General features: G+C 38.5%; 1 protein-coding gene across 4 annotated transcripts in view; it reads right to left on the bottom strand.

The window, feature by feature from the left end:
* Positions 1 to 10,841: 10,841 nt before the first annotated feature.
* Positions 10,842 to 21,224, bottom strand: part of LOC104599579 (phosphatidylserine decarboxylase proenzyme 2-like) — an 88,565-nt gene continuing 78,182 nt past the window's right edge. For all 4 annotated transcript variants that reach the window (XM_088887763.1, XM_088887774.1, XM_010262184.3 and 1 more), the window contains 3 exons: positions 14,485 to 14,571; positions 14,349 to 14,399; positions 10,842 to 11,170 (listed from right to left, as the gene is read on the bottom strand). In XM_088887763.1, the coding sequence (XP_088743889.1) occupies positions 11,021 to 11,170; positions 14,349 to 14,399; positions 14,485 to 14,571 (288 nt within the window). In that variant the 3' untranslated portion in view covers positions 10,842 to 11,020. The remainder of the gene's footprint in view (positions 11,171 to 14,348; positions 14,400 to 14,484; positions 14,572 to 21,224) is intronic.

Raw genomic sequence — 21,224 nt, 5'->3', positions numbered from 1 at the left:
GGAGAGGTTCAAAATATTGATACATCCCGATACGTTGGAAGCAAGGTTCAAAATATTGATATAGGGTGTATCGGCTTGTATCAAGGTTTTTTGTTCCTTTCTTTTTAGTTTTTTTTTTTTTGTTCAATCTGGTTCAGAGGGGTTGGTTTTACCCTCTGAACCATGGTCTGACCCAAAATACCCCCCTCTAGGGGCGTGCGTATCAGGAAGCTCCTGATGCGATATGTGTTGGCCAATATGGTCTGATACGTATTGAAATTTTGAACCTTGGTTGAAAGGAGTGTTAATATTTTGAATTTTGCGCTTTTTTATTTTATTTTCAAAATTTGTGGGTGGACTTGTTTTATGTATTTTTATTATTAAAATGAAGTTTCAACATATAAAAGTTATAATACAATATGCAAAATTTTGAATCTTGGTTGGGAGGGATATGTTAGTTAATTGGTGGTTCAGGAGTCTCAGTCATTAAATTGTGACATTATAAATATATATTAAAATAAGAATAATAGATAAATATGTAAAAAAATACAGAAAATTTGAATATATATATATATATATAGATAGATAGATAGATAGATAGATAAAATAGATGGATGGATGAATGAAGGAGATGAATAACGCTGTTATTAATAAGAAATGGCGAAATGGTGAGCCGGGTTGTAAGTTGTAACTTGTAAGGTTATTGCCCATGCTTTATCGCTTTTATGCATTAAAACAGTTGAGGGGTAAAGTGAACTTGGAAATGTGGGCTGGTGGCAGAGCAACAGTTCTAACCAGCTAGTTCAACCGTGGGTTGAAAACATTAGTAATAAATGTAAACCCCCACTCCCCAAAAGAAAAAGGGATGACAGATGCAGAAATTCTGAGCATTTTAGTGCCAAAATGCTGTGAAAAGGCCATCATGTTTGGCTGTGGACCAACCATTGCCCATGAGCCGACGACGTGAACAAGGTCATATTTCTCGGCCATGTATCTCATGGAGGGATCATGCATGCATGCTTGCCTTCTGCAGTCAGGTTGCTGCTTATTACCAATTTACCATTGTATTTGTATTGGACATCTTAATATTTCTATTATGAAGTAAACTGTTGTAAGACTTAAATCAACGTCTAAAGAAAGTATCAGTGTCGCAAAATAGATTTCTAAAGGCAAATTTAAAAGATGAATGGGGATATATATATACTTGGGGGAATGCTTGGATATGGTGGTGTAATTAGGATATGCATGAATATAGGGATATCACACAAATTCTAATGGGATCTCAGCTGCTCCTTTGAGAATCAATATATGGAATCTAGAAATTCTGATTTCCCCATTCCCAGTGGTATTGTTTGGAAAGCTCCTTTTCATTGGGAACTAGTCTTGGTGGAGACATAAAACTGTTAAAGAGAGGCATGAACCTACAAAGGCTGCGTTGGCAAGTTGGTTTCTTAAAGAGGCAGGCTTCTATGGAAAAGCCATCTCTGCTACACCTGCAAGTGGTTACCCAAATAGAAGTCTTGTTTGGTTGTGATATGTGACCTCAAGAAATCTGGAGATTAGTTTACTATTGACCCTAAACCAGCTTCAGTATTTGTTAAGAGCTTTGTTTTGATAAAACATCCATTAACAGCTAGCTGATTGTAACTTTCTCAGCCCTCTTGGATTGATGCCTTGCCAAATAGAATAAAATCATCTGTGAGCATAACATTTAGTGGTTCAGCTTAAACCTCTAATGATAAACTGAGAAATTGACTTTCCGGTAAAGTTAGTTTTGGTAGCTTCTTTGAAGCGGCTTGGTCAACATTGAAGCCCTCCCAAATAGGCCCTTTGTGGATTCGAAACAGCTTTTAAATACAATACCCGTCTGGGAGCTTAACATTCAGCTAAGCTGGTTAAGCTGCTTTGAGGCACTCTGAATAAGCTAAAGAGGTTGGAGCGGACAACCCAAAGATTAACTGATTCATAGCCGATTTGGGCTCTCCATTTTTCACAAAGCATAGCTTAAAAAGCTGTCGGTGTAGGGTCTACTTCAGAAAGCAAGAAGTCACTGCACTTCTTCCCTCCCAAATAGGGGCAAGTATTATTTGGTTAAAACCCAAAAATCAAATAAAAAATTTTCGTTTCAGTTTTTTGGTTTGGCTATTTCAGTTATTGGTTTTCAGAATTGAAAATTCGTTTAATAAAAAAAAAGTTGAACTAACCAAATTATATATATCCGAACTGAATATTTTTCAGTTCAGATTTTAACAAAAATAGCATGAATAGTTGATGAAATATATGGTTCCAATATATAGCCGAAAATTATCAAGGCCATTTCTAACTAGCATGTCCTTGGGAGTGGTCTCCCCCGGGGGGAAATTGTCTTAAGCGATATTTTTGAAAAATGATTGGGAAATGGAGTCAATGTGGTGGGCCAGTTGCTAAGTGGTTCAACTGTTTGGGCCAATTGGTTTAATTCATGACATTATAAATAAACTGCAAAAAAATACAGAAAATTATAAAAAGTTGAGCATGTATTTAGAACTGGAATCAAAATGGTATATTTCTCCATATGATGGAAATCAGATTTGAATAGGAATTGTCTAGGATGGGATTATCATTCCCAAGGGAGGGGGAGGGAACGACTACTCCCTCAAATGGGAGAATATCTTGTTGGGATTGATGGCTTTACCTAAGAGGGGGCGAGGGGTGAATTGGGTAGAGCTCTAAAAATTCTAATTGTCATGGACAAACTCTTGACAATCAAGCTCACAATCTTTTCCTTCAAACTGAACCTAAGCGTTATTACAAGTAATATTCAGTAGAAGATTAAAGGTTTAATCAATTGGGTTTAACAGTTATTAAAGACAATCCATTTGAAACAAATGAGCTATTGAATTAAGAAAACTGCAACTACAAAACAGGTAAACAAAGTAGTAGCAGGAGCTAAGGGGTTAGCTGTTAAGAACAATAATAGAGATAAGATTCTTAATAAAAGGATAAAGGTTGATAAATAAATTAAACAATTAAAGAACTACAACCTATCAGGTTAGTGATTCTACAATTAATAAACAATAAGAATAGTAAATCTAATAACTGTAAAAATATAAAGGAGTAGTTAAAATGCAAATAAACATAATAGTAAATGGCAGCTACACCTTATGGTGTGTGCCTTTGCATATGGAGAGAGAACTACCCACAAATAAGTAAGTAGCAGCAATGTTTTAAAAGCTGATCGGGAGGCCTAACTGTTTTTTCTTTCAGGTCGTAGGTCACGGTGCCATCAGCTGGGTCAGAACGTGCCATAACAATCATGTGGAAATTCAAATATATATACACTAGTAAACGTGTAAGTACATTTGCATGTAACAGTATCTTTAAGACAAAACTATTCAACTCATCATATTGGATTCCAACACCCTGGCAGTTTCTGAATAATTATAAGTGGACAATTTCTGAAGTGAGTAAAAGACATATATGCCCCCTTTATACAAGAAGCACAAACATTTTTATAGACGTTGGGCCAACTATTCTAACATCCTCTACTTCAAACCATCACAGAGGATTTTCACTAACCGACTAGGCTTCTTGGGCACCAGCCACGCCTTTACAACTAACAAGAATTATGGGTGCCTACAATACCTTTCCCAGAGGGACTTTCACCGGGTGCCAAAAAGATCCAAATTGATAGGTCTTTCAAGTGCCTGCAAGACCTTGTAGTTGGGTTTAATAGATGTACATGCCAATAAGACCTTAATAGTGTCCTATATGCTCAAAGGTCTTCCATTAATAAGCACAGGGGTAGGTTTACAATGCAAGAGTGACCTTTTAATAAGTAGATATAATAATTACAAGTTCAAACTAAACAATTTCTAGAGTTTCATTAATGCTTAACTTAGGGAGGAGATCTCAATAGATGGGAGAGAATAAGCTCAAAGGCTTCTTATACAAAGCTCACGTCTAACATTGATGAAGCTTAGAGATTTCCTCCAAAAGACTAACCCTAGCTTGTTCTCTCTAAAAAACAACTATATACAAGATATATGCGAGTTTTTCTTTTTTTCACAAGCTTGATTCAAAACTTACTCTTGCTTTCGTTTTTTGAATCAAGTTAAGAATCTCTATTTAGTGATCATTTTCTAACCAATGGAGAGATTTTACCTTTTTAATAAATGATTCAAATTTTCTCCAACTTATTAAAATGATTTTTAGATTTAGTAGTAACCATTAGAGCTTTTAAATGGTTAAGTTTCTTCATGGTAGATGATTGCACTACTCTGATAGTTGACTAAAATACGAAGAAAGAAATATTTTTTCTCCTTTAGTCGATTGGTTCCTTCTTATCTATCAACTGGTAAGCCTATGAACTTAGTCAATTTGAATAGTTGACACATGTTTATTGAATAGTCAACACATTTTCTCATATTGGGCAATTGTATACCTCATTTATCACAATTATTCGACACATGAATCTGAGTAGTTGACTCTTTTCACAGTTTTGGCTATGCATACCTCGGTTGTCACAGTTAGTCAGCACATGAATCTAGGTAGTTGACTTAGATAGCCCCAAATACTTAGAAACTTAACCATTTTGCTTGGAAGATAGCCCCAAATACTTAGAAACCTTGGTACATTTTTCCCATAGGTTTGGAAACATTCTTTTGGCTTTTAAAGATGCTTTCCTGATTTTTATAACATGGTTAAGCTCAAGAAATCAATAAACCAAACCAAAAGGATTATGGTTTCTAAGGAGAACTGAGTTCAATCTTGTTGAGCATCTTTGAGGTGCATCATACAATTGACTTACATCAAGCTTCTAGAAAAGATAAAAATAAGGGAAAATTCCCTATCAATACACTATACTTTGGTTCGAGTGACAATTTGATCCCCGAACTTTAAAATGCAACAATTTAGTATCCGGACTTTCAAAATGTGACAATCTAGTACCTGCTGTTAACCAATCCGTTAATCAGCCGTTAAATGACATTTGAAAAGTCAAAAATGCCCTTCGAGTGCTATCTAATTCTCTTTATCAACCATCAAAATGTTAACAAAAAACTGAATAGTCCCAAATCCTAGCCTCTTTTATTCAAAAAAGTTGGTGACTGTTTAGAAGAATCTAGAATTTAGGACTGTTCATTTTATTGTCAATGTTTGGATGGTTGATAAAGAGAATTAGGTGGCATTCTTAGGGTATTTTTGACTTTTCAAATGTCACTTAACGGCTGATTAATGGACTGGTTAACGACAGGTACTGGATTGTCACATTTTGAAAGTTTGGGTACTGGATTGTCACATTTTGAAAGTTTGGATACTGAATTGTCGCATTTTAAAGTTTAGGGACCAAATTGTCACTCGAGCCAAAGTATAAGGTACTGATCATGAATTTTTCTTAAAAATAATTAATTACAATTTGATGTATATAAGTGCTGCCTCCTTGTTGAGTTGATGTAGTAGATCAATCTTCAATAGCTTCAAAGCCTTTAAGTTTATGGATAGCCTTGATGCTTGATTTCTTAGAACTTTCTTAGCTCGAGAGAGATTGATGATGGTATAGAATCACATTGAAGCACAGAGAACTACTCAGTAGAGCTTGCACTTGATCATGTGTAGCATTCTAACATTTTGTACCAATTAAACACAAAAAAACTTATTAAAGATGGTGCACACTTAAATATATCATTACTACTCTCAATGTGTTTATTATCATCAAAACACATAGGGTTAACAATTCTGCCAAGAATAAGATTAGGATTACGATTCAGACCAATCAAATGGTTAGAACTAGAATGACCCATTCTGATTTCAATTCCAGATAGACTTATTCATGGCCCAGGCCCAGGCTCGGGCTTAGCTTTTTTCAAAATTAGAATGAGTTTGGCCCAAATCCCAAGAGCAAAACAGTGTAAAATGTTTATGGGCTGAGCCCAAGCCCGGTCGTGAACAGGTCTAGTGGTGGTGTAATTAGGATAGTATGAAATGTTAGAGGTATCATACAAATTCTACAGTTCAATGGGATCCTAGCGGTTGTTTCTCATCAGCTCCTTTGTGAAGCAACATGTGGAAACTAGAAGTTCTGATTTCTCCAATTCCAATGGTGTTGTTTGGAAAGCTCTTGTACCTCCAAAGATAGTGGTGTGGACCCGTGATAGGATCTGCTCCTCACAAATGGGTGCCTCACAGGCACATCCACCATGCATTGGGAACATCTCCCATGAATAATAACCAATGAGTACGGAAAATGTTCCCATGAATAATAACCATAATAAGATGTGCGTGAGGCGCCAGGTGTGAGGAGCAGATCCGATCTCGTGGACCGCAGCTCACCATGGATAAACTGTTAAAGATAGGCATGGACATACAAAGGCTTATAACTCTGTAATTGTCAGATTGAATTGGGGGACATCTGTTTCTGCATAGTAGAGTTAGTAGTAGAGCTTGGTGGCGCTTTTTAAAATGCTATCGAGTTGAGTTGATGCTTTTGTGATTTTGTCTCGGATTATGTTGGTAAGTTGGTTGCTTAGACCCTATTTGGTAGGGCTTCTGTGGTGATTGAGCTGTATTGACAGTCGCTTCTGATAAGTTACTTACGATAGCTTCATTGGAGAGTTGATTTTTTGGATTCATGTAAGCCTATTTTCAGCTTTTCAGATTTTTACCAAATAGGGCTTCATAACTTTCTTGATTTCTTTGGCTCATACAACACTGAAGCCGTGGTGTTAAAGCCCTCCCAAATGGGTACTTAAAAGCAATAGCAAGCTTTTTAGAAACCCATCACTGCTGCAAGTAGTTACCCCAAAACAGTCTTATTTGGTTATGAATTTTGAAGCTAACCTTGAGAAATCTGGAGATTGGTTTACAGTGGGTATGGACCCTTCGACTGAAGTGAATTGGAGATTTAGAAAAATTTACCTACTGTCCCAACCAATTACGAACTGATTGTAACTACTTAGCCTCTTGGAATTGGATTGATCATTGAGGTTGTGTTTGGATACCAATGCTCTTTCAGCGTATGAGAGTCATTTCAACTAAAAAGTGCATGTGCGGGACTGATTATTGACGTTTACAGTATGATGCAAGTAGAAATAAAAAATTGTATTAATCAATCCAAAATGTTTTAGGTAGAAACAACAATTGCATCAAACGCAAATTAAGTGATTCAGCTTAAAACCCGATCCAATTTACTACTCTACAAGAGTCTCGGCTTAAGCTGGGCAATTAGTAGCATGAAAAGAGCTTCTGAACATAATATGAACAGAGATATTCGGCTTAACACTTTTTCGAGGAGCCTTTTGGAGTGTAAGCTCCCTTCCACTTTCCATGCTAAGATAAATGGCAACCACTCCCACTCCCCCTTAAGGCTTCAGCCTTTGGGAACAATACAGCTGCTACTCAAGAAAGCCTTCGTGCTCTTGCTTCTACTTATTTCAATCTGGAGTACTTAATTTTAATACCTTCCTCACATTAGGGGTGCAACTTGGGTGGGCTTGGGTTGGGATTTTGTCAAATTTTGAATGATTCTGGATAAAAACCCTAGGTTTAATGAAGTGTAAAATCTTAAAATTGGTTATCTGACTTGAAATCGGATTTGGCCGTGCATTGGGAATACCTCCCCAGGAAAATAGACATACAATTGCGGAGACGTTCCCAATGCATAGCTGTAAAAGCCTGTGAGGATGGTTCTGTGAGGACCAAATCCAAATTCATCTAACTTGCACCCCTACCTCACAAGAGCAGGACCATCCTCCTAAGTACCTCTAGGTCCACTTGGATTTATTTTCGGGCCAGTAAGTGTGGGAGATACATTACTAACGTCCTCTGTTTGCATGGAAGCCGCTTCTTCCATATTTTAGTGCTCATTTGGGAGGGCTTTCACAAAGAGGCTTCTGGCTTTGCAAGAAGGGGCTCTACACAGAAAGCTAAGAAGTTATGTTTGGTAAAAACACTTTGAAAGCCCAAATTCACTTTCATTGAGCTAAGAAATCAACTTTTCGGTGAAACAAATTTTAGTAGCTTCTTCAAAATGGTTCAATCAATACAACTCAATCAAAGCTGAAGCTCTCCCAAATGAGACATTAAGTTGGACTGTTGGACATCTCATCTCAATGGGATGCCGGCATATAGCATCTTCGCCAATTTTGTGATCTCGAGCTCTATCAGAATCTTTAGATATATCCTGGTATAAACATTAGTATCCCTAGTCCAAAACAATGATTCATGAAAACTGGAGGCATACCGGTGCATACCGTATAACACGTATCGATTTTTGGCCTCACAACTGTGGTATAAAATTATGGGAAAATTCCTGATCGGTACCCTGTATTTTGGCTCGAGTGACAATTTGGTCCCCGAACTTTAAAATGCGACAATTCAGTATTCAAACTTTCAAAATGTGACAATCCAGTACTTGCTGTTAACTAGTCTGTTAATCAGCCGTTAAGTGACATTTGAAAAGTCAAAAATGCCCTCAGAATGCATCTAATTCTCTTTATCAACCATCCAAACATTGACAATAAAATGAACAGCTCCAAATTCTAGATTCTTCTAAACAGTCACCAACTTTTTTGAATAGAATAAGCTAGGATTTGGGACTGTTCAATTTTTTGTCAACGTTTGGATGGTTGATAAAGAGAATTAGATGGCATTTGAAGGGCATTTTGACTTTTCAAATGTCACTTAACGACTGATTAACGGACTGGTTAACGGTAGGTACTGGATTGTCACATTTTGAAAGCTCGGGTACTGAATTGTCACATTTTAAAAGTTTAGATACTGGATTGTCGCATTTTAAAGTTCGGAGACCAAATTGTCACTCGAGCCAAAGTAAAGGATACTGATTGGGAATTTTCCCTAAAATTATTATTTCCTTGATTTCGATTATTATTATTATTATTATTATTATTATTATTATTATTATTATTATATGAAATTTCCACTGTTAAAATATCAAATAAAAATAAAAAAATATTACCGATTGATTAAAACTCTCGTTATGTTAAAACTTGAAATTTCAAATCGAGAGTATCGTACTTTTGGACCTTAGCTTGATGGAACAGTGTGGCAGTAGTAAGAATTCATACTACGGCATCATCTTGACGCCATTCATACTGTTATTGAGGTCTCAATCTTCATAATCCGAGCATGCAATATAGAAATAAAAAGGTCCTAGGTTGCTTGTTTGGTTAAGTATCTGGGTATTGATATTGCAGACCTGGTTTATATCCTGCCCTCATCCATTTACCTACTATCCAGTAACTGTGCCAACAGAATGCTTTGTCCGAACCTCTTATGTTAATATTGTAGAATTCATTGACACGTTCATAGTATGGATCCTGGCTGAATTCTTGCCAACCTTGGAGAAGAAGGAAAAATACTCTTTATGCTATCCTCCCACATCTTCTATGATCCAGCCTTCTTTTTGACAGGCAAAATTTAAACATACGGTTTAAAATTTCGATACGATACACCTGATACAGGGCGTATCATATTATATCTTTGAAAAATCAATACAAGATATGCATGAAAATCGGACGTTTCTTTTTTCATGTGTATCAGACCTGTATTGAGGGCGTACCGGGGGTGTATTGGTAGTGTATCGACAAAAAAAATACAGCCATAAACTAAAAAAAAAAATTAAAGTGGAAAAACAACATTCTTTTCCTCGAAATAAGCCTTCTTTCACTCCCAAATAACTCTAAAACTCCAAATTTCATTCCTAAAGTGCTAGATTTGCGAAAATTTGCAAGAAACAAGTGTGAATCGTTAAACTTTTTAAAGATTTTTCAAATTTTGAAAAAATATGGCAAAAATAGGTAAATTTTTTCAATCTTTTATAATATCTTGTAATTTTTTTTTTCAAAAATAGGTAAATTTTGAAACAAGTGTGAATGTTTAAATTTATGTTGATCTACATTTTTTACATTCAAAATCACTATTTTTTGTGTTATCAGTAGATTTATGGAAACTTCATGAAGGCATTTGGGGAAAATATAAATTAACAAAAAAATTGAAAATGTAATTTTTTTCTTTGCCTATAAAGACTAAGTATATTTTAGATCTATAGATTTATCTATCATATCCATAGAGCAATTGAAATTTCTTCTTTAATATTTTTTTTGATTTTTTTTATATTTTTAGATTTTAAAAAATAAATAATAATTAATTATGTTTTATCATTTGATTACAACGATTGAATATATATAATTCTATGGATGATCTATCATATCCATAGACCAATTGAAATTTCTTCTTTAATAATTATATTTTTACTTTTATATTTTTAGAATTAAAAAATAAATAATTAATAAATTATATTTTATCATTTGATCACAATGATTGAATATATCATAATTCTATGGATGATCTATCATATCCACAAAGCAACTGAAATTTCTTCTTTAATAAATTTTTTTGAATATATTATATAATGTTTATTTGTTTTTTATAATTTTTGGAAATGAATAATAAATAATTATTAATTATGTTTTCACATAAAAGTTGTGCCAATGCATGTTTTGTGTTTGGATAGGAGAGTTGGGTTTTTCTCATCTCATAAAACATTAAAACTTAAGAATTGTAATTTATAAATTATAGTTAATCATATGATTTTTAACGAAATTATAATTAGCTATAACATATTTCTTCATAAAACCATTAAAATATATTAATTTAATGTATATACACCTAAATGAGGTTTTATATTTAGTGTTGTTGTATTTTTATAATTTATTAAAGTATTTATAGTGTTTCCAAGCATATCTTAGTTTTTTTCCGATACACATGCGTATCCAAGGCGTATCCCAATACATCTCTTAAAATTATCTTTCCGATACACTTAACGTTTCTGATATTTTGAATCTTATTTACACATATAACAATAGAAGTAACAAGTTAAAACTTTTTTTTTGGGTGACGCCAATGTAACATAATGATAACAGAGTTTGTATAGAATGCTATATTACAAGGTTTGGAATGGATATTAGGCATTTTTTTACTACTCTGATTTCTAAGCAACCACTACAGACATCTTCCAGTGACACCAAGAAGTGTCAGCTCTCTTTCAATCCCTCAGTACACAGTTTTCAAAACATGGCAGGTCTGTTTCTGCTTGTTCCTTTCTTGAGACGCCCAACTTCATTCCAACTGAAACCAAGGTCTCAAGTGACCTTTCACTGTTCGCAAGGAGGTCTTCATCTATCTCTATGGCATCCTATAACAAAATTTCAAAAATAAGTGGATGCAAATGTTCAACCAATTAGTTAATGGTAGTCTAATCCCTTCTATGTTACAAATTGGTTCAGCTATTTGTGCATCCTAAAAAGAAAATACAGTTTTTAAGTTCTAGAAACTATGCACAGTAACAAATAATGCAGATTGCATACTAGCATGACATATTTAAGCAAGAAAATGAACATGAATTTGGACTTCATCTCTGTGTCGTCTTGGCACAACAGCTCGTTTGCTCCATTGCGACCTGAGTGACCAGGATTCAAATCTTTGGCACAACTCGGTTGCTCCATTGCGACCTGGGTGACCAGGATTCAAATCTTTGAAACAGCCTCTATATGTATAGGGGTAAGGCTGCATGCATCCAAGGTTCAAAATATCAATACGCCTGATACGCCGGTAGAGGCATATCGGGCAGTATTGGTAGTTTTTTTTTTTTTTTTTTTTTTCAAATCCGATTGAGGGGCCGGTTTAAGGTCCGTCCACCCCCTGAACTGGTCAAAGCCCTGATACACCCTCTGTAGGGGCATATCGGGAAGCTCCCGATACGATACATATCAGCCGATATGTATCGATACTTTGAACCTTGCATACATCTGCTCATCCCTAGACCTCGCATTGGCGGGAACCTCGTGCACTGGGCTGCCTTTTATCTCTCTGTCATCTTTGCAAGATTTAGTATATTGTACTGTTCTTGGATCATCTTTGTTGGGTACTGAGGGGTCACAACCATCGGGGAGCTCATTTCACACGCAGGACTTAGACACAAGAATTGGACATCACCTTTCACCCAAAAGCTTGTGGGCCAACCTTGTATGCAAGTCCTTTGTTTTCATTACTTCTTTTCAATGCAAGAATTAATACTCACATGTGCATCCCAACAATCTTCCCTTCACATGTGAGTGCCTTTTCATCCACATCAAGCACTCTCCCTCAAATAAGAACTATTATCATATCACCAAGTTTGATGTGCATCAAGAGCTCTTTGCTCACGACAATAGAGTGCCTTTACTCAACTACAACTACCAAGGAGAGCCATCCATGGGTGGGACAGGTCATGGGAATCCAACAGCTCAACTATGGGAGTACATTCCCATGGGTGGAATCATCATGGGAGATCAATTGCTCTTGCCAACCACTCAGACCATTGGGCAACTTGCAAGCCACTGGGGTCATCACATGCATGAGGTAGGATGGGGAAATTTGTTGTGCACCAAAGAATGAGTAAGAAATTATAAGAGAGGTGAGACCTTGCTGTTAGGGTAAACAGCAAAGAGATAGATTGCTTAAAGAAATATGAGAGAGGGGAGAAAAAAGAAACTTATGAAAACAACCAGAATTCACTAAGCCAATCTTTATTTGATCAAATCAACTCTTCAACTCCAATTACAACAACTTTGTTTACAGACTCAACTTACTAACTCAGATGTCCCCTTTCACACTCCAATTTGGACTAGGAAACTGACCCAAAGCAACTCCTAATTGTTTTAGCATTCTATTCAGGACCTATGGGGAATGGAGACTCTTTAAAGGTTGAACTGTATGCAGTCCTACAAGGTTCTCAGATTGCAAGAGAAATGGATTTGGAGAATTTGGTGATAGAAGGGGACTCCAAGGTGGTGGTGAGCTGCAGACCCAGACTCAGTGATATGGTGTTATAGAAATGAAATGAAGAAATTCAAATGATTAAACACAACATATGAATTTGATTATATAATGGGTGGGAAGGGGAGCTAATGCATTCACTGATTCTTTAGCTAAGCAAGGGGTAACTATGGATCAGTTGTATTGGGCCCTTTTGTGATTTTTGTGCTGATTTTTCTTTAAAGAGTGAGGCCGCACCTCACACCTCCCATTGGGATGCTTGTAACAGTCATTTATCCTTTTGCTTCTAATGAAATTTTAATGAACTTTTAAACCTATACAAAAAATTAATACAAATCAATAAACGACTCATAAAGACACTCCAATGAGGACTCTAATTACTAAAACAATTCTAATAACACTTTCCTAATCCTACTGAAACTAAATTACTTTAAAGACACCATAAATTATTAAAAATAGTAATTACAAGAATTACTATAAATAACAAGTCCAAGATTTACCATAAAGAGTTATTTCAAAATGGTTATAAAAAACTAAGAAAAAGAACCCTATTTTTAAGATACCCACAATTAGAAAATAAATAGAAAACCTGAAACAATACCAATATCCTATAACCCAAAAAGTCTGAAACCAGCATAGGAATTGGAAATATAACTTAATTCTCCATGGATTCTTTCCTTTCTTCCACATCTGCATCAATGCATCTATGAATACTTGCGCCTAGCCAAACCTTTATCTTTGATATCACTGTTGGGTACTGAGAATTGTCGAATACCAAGGAGTTCATTCTGCATGTAGGACTTACACACAAGAATTGACCACCACCTTTTAACTTGAAAGTTTAAGTTGTTAGTTGTGGGTCAATCCTTGTATATAAACCTTTGCTTTTCTTATTTCTTTTTAACGTGTAACTTGTACACACACATGTATCCCAACAATCTTAATGAATTTCAAGAAGAAAAGGCATTCAAATTGTTATGCTTATGGTAGATAACACATTATTGGAATTGGCGGGGGGGGGGGGGGAGGAGGCGGGAACTACCAAGGCCAAGGTATGTTAGAAATGTAGATAAGATGCAAAATGCACTCCCTAGAAAGCTGAAGAAGCATATCCCATGGATGGTAAACAACTATACAATCAGAAATTATGAGTATTGGCATTCTAGTTAATAAGAAGCTAAGAAAAAAAGGTGGTCTAGTAGGTTTAATATGGAGTTTTCTCATTAGGGGGATATACCCCCTAGATGCTCATCCAATGAGGACATTTGGCATGCTAGAAGATGATAACTTCAAGACAAAAAAGAAATCAGAGCACTTTAAGATGAAAGGAACATCTGGACCATATGATTCCTATATAGAAACTAATGAAACAAATTAAATAACAAAATCAAGTTAAATTTTGCAAGATGTCAATGAATTAAATATGCACATCAAGCATGGGCATGAGACATGGTGATTATTATATCAAGAACTGTTTTTCCACATGGAAAAAGAAAATAGAACGGAACAGAACAAAGAATATTTTGAATTCTTAGAACCACAAATAGGATACTAACCTTTTCAAAGATGCAAATCACAGTACTTCCTCCAAATGAGAAATATCCAAACTGTATATCAGCAAATAAGGTAGAATGGCATTAAGATCATATCCATGACGATACTAAAATAAAGGTTTAAGATCAAAAAGAGAACCTCATCTCCTTTCTTGACAAAGTCACCTTCCCTTTTAGTGAAGGTGATGCTTCCAACCATTGTTGCTCCAATTGCAATGAATGCCACCTGCAACCAAAATGAATTTCTGCATAAAAGTCCCTTAGGAGGTGATAGAAGACTGAATATCTTTATAGTGTGCCTGAATGGCAGTGTCCAATTGAGTTATTGTCACAAAAATAAAACTACATAATATGGCCTTTGTTTTCCATGAATAATATAGCGAAGTACTTGGCTGAATCAGTTGGTGATTGAACCAAGTTTAGAATAGATCTCAGCAAGGAAAAAAATATAAAAGATAAGAGAGAAAATAGAGCAGAGGAGAAGAGATAACACAGATAAAAGAGAGAGAAAAAGGGGTGCAGTTTCTTATGGTTATGCTGCCCCATTCATTGCTAAGAATAAAAGTAAAGAATAAAACAAGGTACAATGACCATAATACCCTACCACCCTAAGAATAAAAGTAAAACAGAAATAAAATAATATTGGACCACTACAAATTAAGTCTGATCTACTGTATCTCTACACTCCCCCCTCAAGTTGGGAATATATATTGGTTATTCCCAACTTGTGTTAATCAGTTTCCAACTTAACTTTAGTAACTGTTTTGGTGAAAACATTGGCCAGCTGCATATCAAAGACAAGATAAGGAAGATACACTTCTTGAGAGGCAACACTCTCTCTAATCCATAGGTGGAATTTGTAACATAACCTTCCTCCTACTTTTCTCTTTGTGTACTAGGTAGTAAGATTAAGATAAGGTGACACTGTCTGTAGTATGTAGTTGTTGCCTTACAAATTCCCATATGTTGCTACATCCTTCTGACTTTCCCATCCAATTGTTTCTAAGTGATCAATTTCATGCCATAATGATTTCAAAGTGGAGAAGTAAATAGATACAAGTTTCTCCCCATGTTTAAGATTCTATACTTCACTCTTCAACAAATAAGCTCTAGCAACATTAAGAGACTAAGAGTAAGTGTCCTTTGTGTTCTTCCAAATCTCGGTAGCAGTCTTCATCCATAGATAATTCCTACTACTGTGAGGCTGCATAGAATTGCACAGCTAAGTCATTACCAAATAATTTTCTTGAATCCATTTGGCAAGAGATGGGTCTTCCTTGGCTAATTCCTTTGTGTCTCCATGCTAAACACACCACTGAGGGTTCACAAAACTAGAGGGAAAAGCCCAGAAACACACTTCACAAAGCTGAAAACATCTGTATAGAAACTCAACACCTATAACAGTCCTCAAATAACTCTAGGAGTCACAAAAGATAGGCTGAAAGGCAAGGACCGATCAATCTCCAGTGAAAGAACCCTAGACCAGCCCTGGAGAAAGTAAATTTCTATCAACTGCTCCCTCCAGTTAGTTCAAAAGGACTCCTGTAAGCTATCAATTTGAAGAGTGATTGATTTTCTACCCAGAAAACACTGAGCACCACTTCTAATTGAAGGTTTAACCACTAAACCTTGAATTGGTCCAAATTCTCTGATTCTTCATGGTAATCGGGAAATCTCCAAGATCACAAATACCTTGGGCAGCAACTGGACTCTCCAATAACCTCCAAGAATCAGGTGACAAGTGCTGAAAACTCCAGCCCTAGAAAGATCTCATGTAGCTGGCTAGATCAAGTTCACATGAGATCCCTACTGGATCCTATACTTGCTTTGATACTAAATTGGCTGAAATAGTTGGTGATTGTACCAAGTTTAGAATAGATTTCAGCAAGGAAAAATAAAAGAAAAGAGAGAAAAGAGAATAGAAGAGAAGAAGAAGAGAGAACAACAGAGAAAAGAGAGAAAGAGAGGTACAGAATCTTATGGTTCTGCCACCCCATTCATTGCTATTTATATGAGTGAAAAATAAAACAAGGTACGATGACCATAATAGTTTGCTGTCCAAAGAATAAAACAAAGACAGCAATAAAAATAATATGGGACATTAATTTAGCAGAAGCAATAAAAATAATTTTTACTAATTTAGCAGCATGGTGGTATTCTTTTGCCCCTTAGCTGAGAATTAACATATTATTTCCATATCATGGCTTCCATAACAAAATCTGAAACACCAAAGCAGAGAATAAGGGTTACTTTTGTTGATGACTGCAAGTGCATTTTTACCATCCAAAACTAGGGACAGACAACAAATTGTGCTTTCTATAAATAATGGAATGGAAATATTGCACCTGAATAAGCATAAATTCAAGGAATTCAGGAATGTTGATAATTAATAGGCATGTAGAGGAAGGAAATTTCTTACATGTCAAGATACATTTCTCTATTGCTCATGGTAGGACATATTTGCGAAAGATAAATTTGGTCAAGATGTAATCAGATATTGTATGATAATGTTCATTTTTCTTCAATATATATATATATATATCTTTTTGGAGGGGGTGCACTGAAAATACAAATATGGTGGTGAGCAGTCTAGAGAAAAAAAAGCTGCCTTTGCTTTACACATCATAAGTACTATAAGAATTCGGTCTGCCCTTGAATTCTGTTAGAGTGGTAACAGCAGAAATAAAAGAAAGAGGAAAAGAGAGAGAAGAAGAAGAAGAGAGAAAGTTCTGGTTCGAACAAGAGAGAAAATCAGTCTCTCCCATTGTTGAGGGCCCGGGAATAGGATCTCGTCACGGGTCGGTCCACGGGGAAAACCTCCTGTTTTCCCTTGTTCCTTCCTACTCGTGATGAACCTATCTTGGCGCCTTTGGTGATTTGTCCAAGAGATCACCAACTCTCCTAACTCACTTTTGACTGAATAATTTGATATCTCATTCAATAATGGGGTCTCCTTAAATAGGAGATTACAAGAGTCCTAATCAAGGGGAGTCTCCTTGCTGAATAGGGAGACTTCCAGTTCTATCTTGCTAAGGATAAGATAAACTAATCCTAATCTGATAAGCTACTAACAAGATAAGATAAGCTAAGCTAATCCTAATCTGATAAGCTATTAACTAGATAAGATAAGAGATAAGAACAAGCAAAATGAGCTAATCTAATCTAGATAAGGCTGCTGTTGCCGAACTGGGTAGGATGAGCATCACTCAATCCTTGCTGCTGCTGGCGGTGGGCCTGGGGCCTGTTGCTGCCGGCGGCGATGGTACGTCTTCCCGAGGAAGGTGTCCATAACATTACTCCCCTCCTGGACTACGAGCTTGTCCTCAAGCTCGAAAGCTGGATATGTGGCTTGGAACTCTGCCAATGGGATCCATGTGGCTTCTATTGGTGGTAGATCACACCATTCCACCAAGACTTCAAGGATTCCACGATTGAAACGAGAGCGGGTGACAGTTTTAGGCTGGGGGACCAGTTTACCATCTTTCAAGGGTGGCAGGGAGGGAACTTGGTCCGGGGGAACACCCGTAAATGGTTTCAGCAAGGAGGTGTGGAAGACATCATGAATTCGGCTAGTCTCTGGCAACTCCAGCTGGTAGGCCACACTGCCAATCCATCGCAGAACCTTGTAGGGCCCATAGAACTTAGGGGCCAGCTTCGGGGCAGCCTTGTGGCGCAAGGAGCGCTGCCGGTAGGGCTGGAGCTTCAACCAAACAAATTGTCCTGGATCGAACGACAGTTCCCGGTGGTGCTTATCATAGTGGAGCTTCATGCGGAGCTGGGCCTGCTGTAAGTGAATGCGGACGTCGGCGAGGAGGGCATCGCGGTCCTGTATGGAGTGATTGATTGCGTCCAAGCGAGTAGATCCGGGCTCGTAGGACAGCAAGCGGGGAGGATCCCTGCCGTAAACGACGCAAAAGGGAGTCATGCCGAGGGAGGAATGGTAGGCTGTGTTGTAGCAGTACTCGGCCCAAGGAAGCCATTCCAACCATCGTCGAGGTTGATCGCCTACGAAACAGCGGAGGTACATCTCGATAGTGCGGTTAACCACTTCCGTCTGACCGCCAGTTTGTGGCCGGTAAGCTGATGAGTAGGCCAGGGTGGTGCCGTGTAGTCGAAATAACTCTTTCCAGAAGGCACTAGTGAAGACCGGGTCTCTATCGCTGACGATGGATTCCGGCAACCCATGTAAGCGAAAGATATGTGTAAAGAAGGCGAGGGCAACCGAAGTGGCACTGTACGGGTGTGATAGAGGAATGAAGTGCACGTATTTAGAGAAGCGGTCGACTACCACAAAGAGAATTGATTTGCCCCCTACCTTGGGAAGTCCCTCAATGAAGTCCATGGAGATGTCGGCCCAGATCTGCGATGGGATGGAAAGGGGCTGAAGAAGGCCTGCCGGGTGTAGGTTTTCCCATTTGTGCTGTTGGCATGTGGAGCAATTCTGGACAAAATCTCGAATAGAAGTCTTCATACCTCGCCAATGGAAATCAGTCCGGACGCGGTGTAGTGTTTTTTGAATGCCCTCATGGGTGGAGTTATGGATGCTGGTGATGATGGTGGGAATCAACGGGCAGTCTGCTGGAAGATGGACTCGTCCCTTATATAGTACCAACCCGTCGTGAAGTGACCAATCGGGGTCGGCCGTGCCGGTCTGGATCTTTTGCAATAAGAGCGACCATTCTGGGGACTGTGGTGCTGCCTTCTTAATGTCGTCAAACAGAGAGATCCGAGGTTGGGAAATGCTACATAGAACCATCGCGTCTTCTTCTTGCCTAGACAAGGCATCAGCTGCGCGATTAGAGGATCTCGCCTTATATTCCACCCGGAAGTCAAACCCGAGCAGTTTGCTAACCCAATGCTACTGAGGGGAAGTGGTGAGACGTTGCTCTAACAGGTATTTGAGGCTGTAATGATCAGTTTTGACGATGAACGACCGTCCCCACAAATACGGCCTCCAGTGCTGGATGGCTCGGGCAAGGCCGATTAGTTCGCGCTCATAGGTTGGAAGCTTCAGATGCCGGTCGGCCAATCTGCGGCTGAAGAAAGCAATCGGGTGCCCCTGCTATAGTACGGCCCCGATACCCACTCCGAAAGCATCGCACTCGACTGTAAATTCGAGGGCGAAATTAGGTAATTGCAGGACAGGGGTTGAAGACAATGCATTTCGCAGTGACAGAAAAGCTTCATCAGCTGCGTCATCCCACCGGAAGGAGTTTCTCTTCAACAGGTTGGTTAACGGGGCTGCCAACACTCCATAGTTCTGTACAAATTTGTGGTAGTAACCCGTTAAACCGAGGAACCCGCGTAAGGCCTTGGCGGATTGAGGTTTGGGCCATTCTGTTATAGCCTGAATCTTGGAACTGTCAACTGTTACACCCTGCCCATGGATGATGTGGCCGAGGTAAAGAACCTATCGTTCCCCGAAGGAGCACTTGGACCGTTTCAGGAATAAGCTGTGTTGGCGTAGGAGTACGAAAACGGTCCTCAGATGGTGGACATGCTCTACCCATGATTTGCTGTAAACGAGGATATCATCAAAGAAAACTAAAACAAATTTACGCAGATGGGGCTGGAATACCTTGTTCATTAGTGCCTGAAATGTAGATGGTGCATTGGAGAGTCCGAATGGCATGACTAAAAATTCGAAGTGGCCATGGTGGGTGCGAAAAGCAGTCTTCTTCACGTCACCAGGAGCCATGCGAACTTGGAAATATCCGGACCTGAGGTCCAACTTAGAGAAATACTGGCACCGTGCAACTCGTCCAACAGTTCGTCCACAACGGGAATAGGGAACTTATCTTTGATCATCCGGTCATTGAGTTCTCTATAGTCAACACAGAACCTCCATGTTCCATCCTGCTTCGCCACCAACAGAACCGGTGAAGAGAAGGGGGAGTGACTTTTGCGTATGATCCCTTGGTTCAGCATCGCTGTACATTGTTTTTCTATCTCATCCTTCTGTAAGTGAGGGTAGTGATATGGCCTGACAACGACTGGTGCTGAACCCACCACCAAAGGAATACGATGGTCGCAACCTCGGGAAGGGGGAAGGCCCTTCGGTTCCTGGAACAGATCTGAAAACTCGGTGAGAAGTTTTTCCATGGCTGCCGGTTCTGTCTGGAGTGCATGAACTTGCGGTGTCTTTTCTTTAACCCTGCAACCGTGCCATGAAACTTGCTTGCCATTCAGGTGGAAGGTCATGGTGAGTGCGCTGAAGTCCCACAAAATCGGGCCTAGGGTAATTAACCATTTGACCCCGAGAACAATATCGAACCCATCCAATGAGAGTACAAATAAATCAACAAGAATTAGTTTAGAATTGACCTGTACTGGGACGTCCCTACAAATCCCTGGACTGTGAACTTTTTCACCATTTGCGACGGCTACCTGTAATCGCGGCCGGAGTTCCATTGGTAGTTTTAACTGCAGGGCTGCATGTTCACTTATGAAGTTGTGTGCGCTCCCTGAATCGACGAGAATGCGCACCGGCTGACCTGCGATCTGTGCCTGTAACTGCATGGTCTGAGAGGTTTTAATACCGGTGATCGCATGGAGAGAGATCTCTGGTTCGAATGTGATGGGTTCCCCTTCCTCCTCCTCTTGCTCATCTATGAGAAAGCAAAAAAGCCTCTTGCATTTATGTCCTGCCGAGTAGAGGTCATCACAGTTGAAACATTGACCTCTCGCTCGGCGCTCTGCCATTTCTGCCCTGGTCAAGGGCTTGATGGGAGGAGTGACCATGTTACTGCCTGTACTCATCACTGCTCTAGAGGTGGTGGGCGTGGGAGGCTTCATTTCCCGGCTGGTAGCAGAAGAGGGGGTCGTTGCTGCTGGTCTTGGGGGCACCCACGAGTTCGGTGGACGACCCACATTAAAAAT

Source organism: Nelumbo nucifera, chromosome 1, assembly GCF_055504915.1.
Source record: "Nelumbo nucifera cultivar China Antique chromosome 1, China Antique-T2T, whole genome shotgun sequence".
NCBI lineage: Eukaryota > Viridiplantae > Streptophyta > Magnoliopsida > Proteales > Nelumbonaceae > Nelumbo > Nelumbo nucifera.
This window is presented reverse-complemented; position numbering and strand designations above follow the sequence as displayed.